The sequence below is a fragment of the Poecilia reticulata genome, unplaced genomic scaffold (genome assembly GCF_000633615.1).
Source record: "Poecilia reticulata strain Guanapo unplaced genomic scaffold, Guppy_female_1.0+MT scaffold_542, whole genome shotgun sequence".
NCBI lineage: Eukaryota > Metazoa > Chordata > Actinopteri > Cyprinodontiformes > Poeciliidae > Poecilia > Poecilia reticulata.
Genome location: NW_007615299.1, coordinates 1 through 12247, shown reverse-complemented (window position 1 = coordinate 12247; position 12247 = coordinate 1). Strand labels below are relative to the sequence as shown.

Sequence of the window (12247 nt, the reverse complement as noted above, 5' to 3'; positions counted from 1 at the left end):
GTTACCTAGCAACCCCAGCCAAGCCCAGCTCGTTACCTAGCAACCCCAGCCAAGCCCAGCTCGTTACCTAGCAACCAAAGCAGAGCTCCAGCACAGTTGAGTTCTAAAACAATTTTCCAATCTTTGAACGTCTTACATTTCTGTCCAATCAACCGTCATCTGAGAAATGGAAGAGTGAGGCTTGGATGCAAATCTACCAAGATACAGATGTTCCCCAGAACCGAGAGGCAAGTCGACTCTTGTAGGGCACAAGTGATGTGGCAAAATGTGAAAACTTAGCAACGTATCTGTAGTTTTAAAAATATTTCAGACTTCTTTAAAAGGAGCTTATATGATTTAATGTTTTTAAAGTCTGCTTTTACAAGCTGGTATTGTAAAAGAACCGAACTCTGAATTATAGAGTTAACTGCTGGAATATCTGTATCCTGACTTCTACTGCGTTAGACACAGACATAAAACTGCTTGGAAGTGTTGAATATTGATCTGGACACATTCTGGGACTCTGTCCAGGACATTTTTACATGCCGTTAGGGGTTGAGAAGAGACCCAGTCCTTAAAGATGATTGACACTCCAGTAAAAGTAGCTGAAATGTAAACATTAAAACCGTGTTCGTCCCCACAGTGTCGAGTGTAAATCTGATGGATTTCACAGACACATCTGGGTGTTTATTCTGGTGGAAACACAATGCAGCTCCTCAGAGGTCACAACATTATGAGAAGGAAAACTCCTTTATGGTTTTTTCTTTTTTCTTCCTCTGTGTTGTTTCACTTTACTGGCCTGGCCATAATTCAGCTGCGCTAGCCTGATGTGTAAAAGCTCACCCCAAACAAAGCATCAACTAAACGGCCGCCAGCTGCTGCTTCTTTTTATGGCCTGAAGGAAGGGAACCATGTTGGAAAATCCCTGCAGATCTGTTCGCATGACTGAACGGTGACAACTTATCAGAAAGGCTCCAGAGCCCCCAGCGAGCCCCCTGGGGCTGCAGAGACATGCAGCAGGAAACGTCCTGTGGTCTTACCTTAAAAGGCATATTCCTGCAGGCCAAACACCCACAACTACTGTTCTGCAACCAGAACCTTACTGTAAGAAATCCACTTCTTACAGTGGATTTCTTACAGTAAAATCCACTGCCCCTTTGGGAATCAATAAAGTATTATTGTCTTATTATCTCATAAGTATAACAGGGATTTTAGTTTGTCAAAATTGGTTTGTTTATACTTAAATTAATTTCGTTTAGCCAAAAAGTTATCTCCTGACGTTCATTGGTATGTAAGTTATGTGGCTCTTGGCAGTTCGTGGTTACCGTAGCAACCAGTAACTGACAGCTCCTCCCCCTTTTTCTGTTGGCGTCTGTAACTGCAGCTGCGCCATTTCTCCAGCTAGCGCTAGACTCACGTTTGTTTTGGTTGTATTTACCCAGAATGCCCTGTTTTGTAGTCCACTTCCAGTTTTTAGGACAGTCTCCGCTCTGCTTACTGTTTATAAATATATGTTAACCGCACCAGAGTTCCCGTCAACCGGACCGAGACGAGGATTGTAGACGGAATTTGTTTTATTGGGCCGCATCAGAGTTCCCTTGCGCATTCACTCCTCACCAAACCAACTGGATTTTCCAGGCAAATAGTTGGACCAAAAACGGACTAAACGGGACTGGTCTGCCTTAAAACCTCAGTCTCTACCTTCAACTGAGACCGCTCCAAAACCAGGAAGTGGATCACACAGCGCAGGGCATTCTGGGTAAACTCAACCAAAACAAACGCGCGAGTCTACCACCAGCTGGAGAAATGGTGCAGCTACAGTTACAGACAAACAGAAAAAGGGGGTGGAGCTGTCAGTTACTGGTTGCTATGGTAACCACCAACTGCAGCTTACAGACTTTTTCTTACAGTGTATTAAGGTTCAGGTCACAGAGCCGCTGCGTATATATGACCTGCAGGAAAATGTCTTTTATGGTAAGACCACACTACGTTTACCAACGACAAACAAGAAATCCTACAACTGCTAAAATCTGACGACACGACTCCTTTTTCGCTTACATCTGGCAAAATGTAGAGAATGGAGGAAGCTGAGCTCCGTGTCTTCTTCAGAGGTTTTTGTATTGTTTCCTTCAGTTGTTCTTGGTGCAGGCCACCACAGGCGAGGAGGGGAACACAAACCAAACTCTTTTCAAAGGGTTTGGTTCATGAAAGCAAAACACAGCAGCTGAAAATGTAACAAATGTTGGCATTTTGATCACCAATCGAACTGAACTATCAGGTGTAAAAACTCAGTCCTCCAGAGTCCTCAGTTCTCCAGATCTCAATCCGTTCACGCTTCGTCAAGTCCATTACACTAAAACATCTGATGCTATGCTAACATCTTGGTTCATGTCTCAACAAGTCAGGGCTATTTTGGCTATATGGTGGTTATAATATTTTGCCTCGTCAGTGTCTAACTCTCATAGCAACCAATAAAACTCCCAGGAGCGTCCCAGTAAACTCAGTTTGCTGAACATGTCAGGGCGTCAGAGAGGTTGACCCTTCAGGGATGAAGATGGTAGATGATGTCACCAGAATCTATAAGCAGACGTCCCCGTCGCTCCCAAACCCTATCATATACAAGGCATCAAAGGAATTCCCAGGAAGCCGTAGGAGGAAATAGACCAAAGACCAAAAGTATAAATATCTCCTATGGATGAATACAAGCGGCAGCCCAACGGACAGTTGCTGGCCTGGCCTCAGCCGGTCAAGGAGCCAAGAAAGACGTTTCTTATTTTGGTCGTTTCATGTGATGGCAGCTTTTGATTTCCGTCCTTTTCGAGCTGCCTTACAAGGAGAGGTCAGACGCAGAAGGCATCCACTGCAAAACGGGTTGTTTTTATCTGAGAGGGATGAAATCTAGACAGATTAAACAAATTCATCAATCAGTTGATTAATTAATTCAATTCATTTCACTCACAAGACATTTTTCCCTTGTTATAAGTGAAAAACTGCCAGTTAAACTTGTTCTTTTTCATAAATATTAAGGAATTATTAACTTAAAACAAGCTCCGATTTCTAGTATTTTTGGTCTAGTTTTTAGTGTAAATATCTTGAAGTAAGACAAACTAACTTAAAAGTAATTTTTCAGCAACATATAGAGGCTTGTTTTAAGTAAATAATTATTTAATATTAATTCTAATGGCAGATTATTTAATTTATAGCAAGATATTTTTCCCATGGAGAAACGGCCAATGGAATAAGAACTTTGTCAGCAATATTAAAGAAATATTTACTTAATACAAGCTAAAAAAGTTACTTTTAAATTAATTTGTCTAATTTTAAGATATTTAACCTGGTAATATCTTGTGTTTTTGCAGTGATTATTGTACAAATGGGACAGAGATGGAAATTAGCCACCTGGTTATAATCTCATGTATTTACATGTAAATGTTTATTAAAAAGCATTGCCCCATTTTTAAAAATAAACTTGAACTTGAGGTTGCAGTCATGGCAGCCGCAGAGCATCAGCTCTAGAGACTCTGTGTTTTGTCCTGGTGTCTCGTCGAGGCGACGCCGCTCTGTTTAGCTCTCATCCTGCCTCTGGCCTACTTTCAGCTGCGATATACGGCGAGCTCACCATGGTTACTGCCAGGTAAACAGCAGTCAACAGAGAGCTGGACCGGTGCTATCCGCCTCCGGTCACACTGAGGCTCATATCTACTCATTTCATTCAGATTAAATCTCCTTCCTCTTTCCTGTTGTTGGCGTTTCAACCCTGAAATTCAGATCAACACATTTACACTTGGTATTTGTTTATTTAAGAATTCTTCCTGGGGTCCACACAACAAATATTTAAATTAAATCGTTCTTTTACAGACATTACAAAAAGACATAGCGATATTCTTTAAGATGGAAACAAAATTAAATTCAGCACAATATCAACCACTTCAATTATAAATACTGATTTAATTTCCCTTTGAGATCAATAAAGGATTTTTGAATTTGAATTTGAACATTTTACAAACATTACAAAAGGATATCACAAAACCAAAGTTTTGTGATATCCTGGAGTAAATGTGGAGTTACTCCAGTACTACATTTACTGGAGTAACTTTTTTTTGTGAAAAGAAAAAACATTTTAGGTGTATTTTTACTACACTGTACGTTTTACTTTTCCTTGAGTAATTTTATTATAAAGTATTTCTACTCTTACTTTAGTAAATTTTCTGTATTTTCTACCCACTGAATGAAAATCAAATATGTTTTAACCAAAAATTCTCCACCTGCAGTTGGGGAATTTGGCATTTTAAGGACTGTACAATGTATGCTCTGTACAACGGCTGCTGGAAAAGACAAGAGTTTTGTTGTTGACTTACCATCCAAAAACACCTGCAGTTTTTGTTAAAGTTTCTGAAGCTTTTTTTTATTGAGAGAAACTGATTTGGAAAGTTTTTCTTTTGCCTGATTTTGTTATTTTTTATTACTTATATGAATTGTGACAATTGTCATTTTGGTCCTTAAAATAACAAATTTCGGTAACTTAATTTGAAGGGGTGTGCATAAGACTGACATGACACTGTCATAAATATGATATAACACTTGTTATGAACATAAAGAAGTCTTTATGAATGTTTATGACTGTTGTCATTATTCAGTAAATAATGACACTTTTAATGCAAAGTTGCTCTAAAAGTTCCATTAAAGTCCAATAAAAATGCCAACTTTGCATTAATTTTAAATTATGACAATTTAATGGACAGTTGGCATTTTTAATGGACTTTAAATACAACCTTTAGAGCAACTTTGCATTAAAAGTGTCATTATTTACCAAATGACACTTGATGACAACAGTCATAAACATTCATAAAGACTCGTTCATGTTCATGACAGTGTCATGTCAGTCTTATGCACACCCCTTCAAATAAAGTGTTACCCAAATTTCCACTTAACTTTACATTTTTGTCAGTCTGATGATGTAATTTTTACATATTAACGATTGATAGTTGATCAGTTACTCAGTACTTGAATCGATTTTTTTTACCAAATACTTTTTACTCTTCTTGAGAAACGTTTTGGATGGCTACTGCACAGCTTTTTTTTCTTTTGAAAGAGTTGGTTTGAAGCAGTGGTAATATAGAAGTGATAATAGAGGTCCATATTAAAAAATATGTGTATTGTAGTTGGGTAACAACTGTGAGAAAAGGCTAAGCGGTTTATGTGAAGTCCAGATTTTGTGAAAAGAAAACACTGTTCCAGCGATAATGTTCCCAAGAAACTTCTGCTACTAGAGTCCGATTATTATCCTCCAATAAAAGTTGGAACATGCGCAGCATATATCAACAAAAATGATATCTTATGAGAAGCTTAAATATTTAAGAATAATATTTATCATACTCCAGATATTTCCCCCTTCAAGGAACCAACTGCTTCTGTGTTTTGGGCCAAAACGTTTAATTTTTCTCTGGGATCAGTAAATTTGAATTTGATAAAAAAAAAAAGTTCTAGTTCCACTGGCAGATTATTTCATTTATTTCCAAAACGTTACCTAGCAACGCCAGCCAAGCCCCGTCCGTTGCCTAGCAACCCAGTTCTAGTTCCGCTGGGAGACTATTTAACTTATGACAAAACATTTTCTCCATGTTCTGCCAATGGAGCTAGAACTTTTCTCATCAATATTAAGGACTTATTTACTTAAAACAAAAAGGAATCAAGTGTTTCGGGCTCATTTTATCTTTCAGCAGGTGAAAACAAGAGAGCTTCTGTCAAACTCCACATGCCTCTAGTGTCTCCGTCAAGGTTCACCAAGCAGGGAAGCGTCTTATTAAAATTTCTCCTGTCGTTCCTCCAGACATGATGAGGCTGTGAGGAGCTCCTTCATCAGCAGTTTGAAGCACAGACTGAGCATTATGCCGCTGCGCTGGTGGAAAACTTCGCTGGGTCGTAGCCGTGTGTTTCTTGGCTCTGGTGGCTTCTGGGCCACTGGTTGTGAATATCTTATAGGGGAACTATTATGCAAAATTCACATTTTGCACATTTCTGTTCTTCCATTTGGGGCTCAGCTCAGCTTCTAAAAACAACACAGGCATTTAAATAAACCAGCTAGTCAGTCTTTGGCAATAAGCTAGTGCTTTTTTGTGTCCATCGGCACTCGATGGGCACAGTGCCGTTACCTAGCAACGGAAGCTGTGCTCCAGCATGTTTGGTGATCTGGTTTTACCGCTGTATGCTCTGTACAATGGCTGCTGGGAAAGTCAAGAGTTTTGTTGTTGATTTACCGTCCAGAAACCAGTTGCTGCATTATTGTTGGTTGTGCAGGAGGCCCAACTTCTGCTCTTCAAAGATGTATTGCGCACCATTACAGCCATTTTTATGTGTGACTGTAAACGTTGAGTTGTGGGGTGTGGCCAGGTGCTGCTTCTTTGGATTTAAAGTGACAGAACCCTAAAACAGCTCATTCTGAAAGGAGCTGGAAATGGGCAGAACTGAGCAGACTGAAATCTCATTATCTAAGAATACAACTGGCCGTCCATATGTGGCTAAAAGCATAAAATAATCCACCTCTAAACCTGGGTTTTGCTGACTGAGGCAGCACCTTTGAAAACAGATTCTTAAAACGTTTTATTGGATTTTGATCTGTTTATAATTGAACTTCAGCTGAGTGCTGTGCAGTTCTTTAAAAATAAACATAACTCGCGGTCGCACACATCAATGTTCCAGCGATTTTTATCTCAAGAGATTTTCAACTGAGCCGAGAAACACATTCAAGCTGCACTAACGCAGGATTTGCCAGGAAAACAAGTGGAATATTGTTCTAAACCTGTGGGTGTCACACAATGAGCCGCCTGATTCTCCGGCTCTATTCTGTGTTGTTAACATGGATGATCAGAGGCAGTCGGAGTCAAGGTTTCTTCAGGTCAAGCATCCACTTTGGCCCCCCGTGTAATGAGAAACAGGCCACCTCGACTATTCCTGTCTTCCATCTTTGGTATTTTCTCGTCTCCCCTCCGGCTCTCTGTGAGAGACGAGACAGGAGCGACGCAGCTTAAAGGCAGACGACTCGCTATCTCAGCTCTGCAAGACAAAAAAATAAGCACATCAATCTTAAGACAAACCTCTCTCACTGCAAAAACACAGAATCTTACCAAGCATTTTTGCTCTAGTTTCTAGTGCAAACATATTAGTTTAGTCTTATTTCGAGTGTACGAACTTATAAGTAACTTTTCAGCAAACTATAGGTGCTTGTTTTAAGTCAGCATTGACTCAGTATTGATGGAAAAAGTTCTAATTCCACTAACAAATTATTTCACAATCGTTACCTAGCAACGCCAGCCAAGCCCAGCCGTTACCTAGCAACCAAGTTCTAGTTCCACTGGCAGTTTATTTCATTTATATCGAGACATTTTCTCATGTTATAAGTGAAATAATCAATGGAACTAGAACTTTTTCATCAATATTAAGGAATTATTTAATTAAAACAAGCTTCTATATGTTGCTGAAAAGTTACTTGAAAGTTTGTTTTGTCTTATTTGAAGTGAAGTAAAATGTTTGCCCTGGAAACAAGACCAAAAGCACTTGGTAAGATTTTGTTTTTGCAGTGCTGCAAAAGGCAGAATGCCAATTGACTGCTCAAACTCTTAACATATGAAAATTATTTGCTTTGGTTTCAGCAGAGCTCTGGTATTTCCTGGTATTTTGGCTTGCAGAACCTTTTAATATGTTACGAAACATGCAACGTTGCTGCGGTCCTGCACTTCTTTTTTTAACCCAGCGGAAATGGGCTTTTGGGTCCACACCTGTCAAAATGGAGGGCTGTCATCAAGTCAGTGATGGACCTTTGCAGGTATAAGCATAGTAATTAGCCTGGTGGAGAGGGTTCTCATTACCCTTGTTCACAGGCTGCATCCTTCAGCTCAGCATAGCAAACGCTTTGGAGTCTCAGCTGGGATTTTCCACTGGTCTGGGATGTCTGCTGCGACACTTTCTTGTTTTTTTGTTGTTGCGTGGAGAAACAGTCGTGTCTGATTGAACATCTGGTTTTTGAAGCGCCTTTGGATGCCTCATCTAGCCCAGTTTGTTTACGAACTTTCTGAGGCCTTCAGAGAGGTTTGCCACATTGGCAGAAGAGGGATTGGAACCAGATAATTATTTGCATGTGAAATTAGCGTTTTTATGAAAGCAAATTTGTGTTGTTTTCTCCATAAAGGATGAGGAGCTGTCGAAAAGTGCATAAGGGAAGCAAACAATAGGCATAGTGGTTTTGGTTTCATTCATCCTGTAAGCAAAACGTATAATAAATCTTAAACAGTGATGGAAGTTGATTGAAATTTTGAGTCGAGTTAATTGCAGATTTTCTAATTAATTGATCCAAATTCATCCCATTTTATTCAAAAACCATGCATCTACAAACGTTTGTTGCTAAATTATTGAATAAACAGACATATGAGCTCAAGAACAGAGACTTTTATTGTTTTTAATCTGTTATTTAGGTTGTTCAACTATCAGATGCTAACTCCTTTTAGCACAACTTAAACAACATTAGTCTTTTCAGCGTCCAGTTAGATCGTCTAGTTGGACCAAGAGAAGCACCTTTGTCGTCTATTGCTGCTGATGCTGCTTGTACGTCAGATTTACGGGCCTCCCAGAAACAGGCCTGTAGACAAACATGTATGACAGTGTTTGTCTTTGTAATAATATATTATTACATAACATAATATAAGAATATGTTACGATATTGCAAGAATAAAGGCGAAATAATACGATAATAGTCGTATTACGAAAATGAGGTTGAAACTTTGGGAAAATTAAGTTAAAATAAAACAAAAATAGTGGTAGTATTATGAGAATAAAGTCAAAATAATATCAGAATAAAGTCATAATATTTTGACAATAAAGCCATTTATTCATTGTGACTTTATTTGGAAAATAAAGTAATATTACGAGAAAAAAGTGGTAATATTATGACTTTATTCTTGAATACTACAACCTTATTTTCATATTATTTCAACTTTATTCTTGTAATTTTATTTTATTATTTTCTGAGCATGTACCCTAGTAATCCATCGTATTGCAGCACCATATCGCTATGCTAAAGCTTATTTTTCAACCAGCATAAATAAAAGTGGAGCTCCATGGCTGAAACGCAGAGGTTGGACCACGGTGTGTGTTATGAGTGTTTCATAGCCTCTGTTCGGATCACGTGTCCCTTCCTCCTCACTTGAAACAGCTGATTTATGTCCGGTCCTGGACACTTGTGGCTGGAATCCAAGGAATGTCAGACGCTCCCCGCCGCTGTGCGCCTGTCCCACGCTAACACACGGAGCAGGCGCCTCGCCGGGCCCACGAAGGCCCACGGAGGCTCCCACAGCAGGGCAAGGAGGCAGAATGTCAGGAATGTGAGAGGCAGCACAATAAATACGCTCTGTGGCTCCATCCCGCAGCTTGAGGCTTATTTGTTTCCTGCTGGGATTGTTTGTAAGTTTTGCAGCCTTTCTGTGTCCCTCTGTGGTTCTAATGGAGGAACGAGAAAGTTCATGTTCTTTTAATTAAAGCTGCAGCAGGTAGCTTTTATAAAAAATGTTTTTACATATTTGTTTAAACTGTCACCATGTTGTGACAGTTTGAGATAGATAATCTGTGAAGAGAGAAACCTTTCTGAGCTACTATTGCTGTCTAAAGAGTTGCACCAAAAACAACCAATAAGAGCCAGGAGGCGGGACTTAATGCCGTCAATCACACTTATGCACTAAATATATTATTTGTAGAAAAAATTTGGAAATTTGAGTTACAAAAGTAAAAAAATATTTGACTTTTCAACCTAAAATAAAAAAAAAAATTTCTAGAAAATTTCTGACATTAATCTCAAGAGTTGGGTTTTCTTCAGAAATCAGGAATGTTCTTGTTTTTTCCAAAAAAACATTCTGAGATCTCAAAATGTCACCATCTAACTCGCTGTCATACATACATTTTTTCACTCAGCTTCTCCATTCTTCTTCATCGTTCTTTTTGTTAGTGGATCTATTTGTTTTAAGCACTTAAAATAATATTTTAATAGATATAGACTCCAAACAAAACAAAATCAAGGACATACTTTTTTTTTTACCAGGACTGTATGTAAACATTCCCTGCAAAATAAGGACACATAATAGGAAAAATTAATTTATTTGTGTTACAATGTCAAAAACACAAATATGCATAGTGTTATGTGAAATAGTAAATTGGAACCATGTGTTGAACAACAAAAAGTGCATTATTAGATAAACTGAAAATGTTCTCTGTTAACCTGGAGGTCAACAGAACATGAAAATGTTCAGCTGAAAATCAAAGGCACAACGGAGGTGAAACACAAAGCACATGCATCCTAAACATGCTGCCGGGATGGAAACAAAACAAACATGAAGACTCCATAGAAGCTAGAATACTTATAAGTTTTGACAATAAAAACATAAGCAGCTTTGTCTACTGTAGCTGATTTTCATCTCAATGATATATCCAGACACCATTTTGATTACTCATAAGTCTTAATTTTAGCGATTCCCTTCTTGTCCGTCGTGGCGCAGCTTAAGGCCGGCTCTTCGCTGCGGGTTTATCCATGATGTTGAGCACGTCGTCCAGGATGGACGGGCCCAGGTCCAACTCCAGGGAGAGGAGCGACCCCGTGATCTGGCTGAGGGAGTCCTGCGAGCCGCTTTTCTCCTTGGAAAGCTCAAACTCAAAATCGCTAATGCGTCCCTCCTCCACGCCGCTGTCCCTGTCCACCCAGTCCTTGTTGCACTTGGACAGCTCCTGCTTGAATCCCACGGTAATGTCACTGTTAAAGTATCCGTTTCGGTTGAAGACGTCGTTGTTCTGGAAGTCCATCTTGTTGTCAAAGCTGTCGTAGCTGTCGCTGCTAGCGTTGCTGTTTAAGCTACCATTAGCTTTACGCAAACTATCGTCGCTGATGAAATATGGTGACTGCTTCCTGCCCTCGCTCTTGTTTAGCTTGTTGGCCTTAGCAACCGCCTTCAAGGTTGACTTGTTTGCGCCTTCCAGCAGGTCCAAAAGGACATCAGGTTTCGACTGGAGATCGGTGAAAGGCGACGAAGGCTCGCTGTCGAAGACGTCCATGGACCTCAGCAGGGCGTCCATCTGCAGCATCTCTAGCTCATCGGGGTTTTCGGCTTTCAGAGGAGGCGACGGACTCATAAAGTCCTCCAGCGGATCTGCTGGCACCGGGAAGACGGTGGAGGAGATCAGCGGGAGGGTGAGCGCTTGGCTGCCTCCGATGGTTGGGAGTGAGATTGCATTCTTGAGGACCGGTGAGGGCGTTTCGGCGAAGGAGGCGTCGCTTGTGCTATGCGCTCGCAGATACTCACTTTGGTTGCCATAGTGAGCGTTGACGTCCTTTTTTCCAGGCAGAAGCTCATACTTCCCCTGGAGGAAGGACATGTCTCCGAAGGCGTCTCTTTCTCCGCCTTTCCCGATGTGGATGGTGTGGCGGAAGTCGCCAAGCGGAGGGCTGATCATGTCAGGAGACAAAATGTCTCTCAGCCGACATTTTTTCCCCTTCTTGCTGCTGATGGGTTTCAGGTAAATGGGAGCTTTGGCCGGCATGGCTGTTTGTTGGGAGATTGCGTTGGATGTTTAGGATGAAAACGCTCTGTAGGTCTGAACGTTACGGTTCCCCTGCGGAGAGGGGCTTCAGTTACATTCTCAGAAACACTCGCTGCACGCAGGAGTCCAGGAATAATAATCTGGAAACGGCTGTCAGGCCAGCAGCAGAGAGGGGACACTTTTCTGAAATCAGACAAAACAAAGACAAAAACGTGAGTTTTCAAACGTTTACAGAGAAATCTGAGAAAAACTTTCATGACTGTCATAAAACATGATGTAACATCATCATGAAAATGACCATTTTAATGTGTGTTTTAATGGAGCTTTCCATTGAAAGTCCCATTATTTACCAAATAATGACACTGATGTTGACTTTATTAACATCACAATATTTCGACTTTATTCTCATGCAACTTTCATCCATCCATCCATTTTCTTTACACCCTTGTCCCTCAGTGGGGTCAGGAGGGTTTGCTGGTGCCTCTCCAGGTAACGTTCTGGGCGAGGTCACCCTGGACAGGTCACCAGTCTGTCGCAGGGCAACACAGAGACACACAGGACATGCACACACACACACACACTCACACCTAGGGGCAATTTGGAGAGGCCAATTAACCTGACAGTCATGTTTTTGGACTGTGGGAGGAAACCGGAGTACCCGGAGAAAACCCACGCATGCACAGGGAGAACATGC

At 40.5% G+C, this 12247-nt stretch overlaps 1 protein-coding gene across 1 annotated transcript; it reads right to left on the bottom strand.

Annotated features, from left to right (window-relative positions):
- Positions 1 to 10103: 10103 nt before the first annotated feature.
- Positions 10104 to 11770, bottom strand: cdc42ep3 (CDC42 effector protein (Rho GTPase binding) 3). The gene has a single exon (XM_008403387.2). The coding sequence runs from the start codon at positions 11551 to 11553 to the stop codon at positions 10519 to 10521; it is 1035 nt and encodes a 344-aa protein (XP_008401609.1). The 5' UTR covers positions 11554 to 11770; the 3' UTR covers positions 10104 to 10518.
- Between the last annotated feature and the right edge of the window lie 477 nt (positions 11771 to 12247).

Coding starts and splice junctions, on each gene's coding strand:
- cdc42ep3 (XM_008403387.2), bottom strand. CDS start 11,553: ATGCCGGCCAAAGCTCCCATTTACCTGAAACCCATCAGCAGCAAGAAG.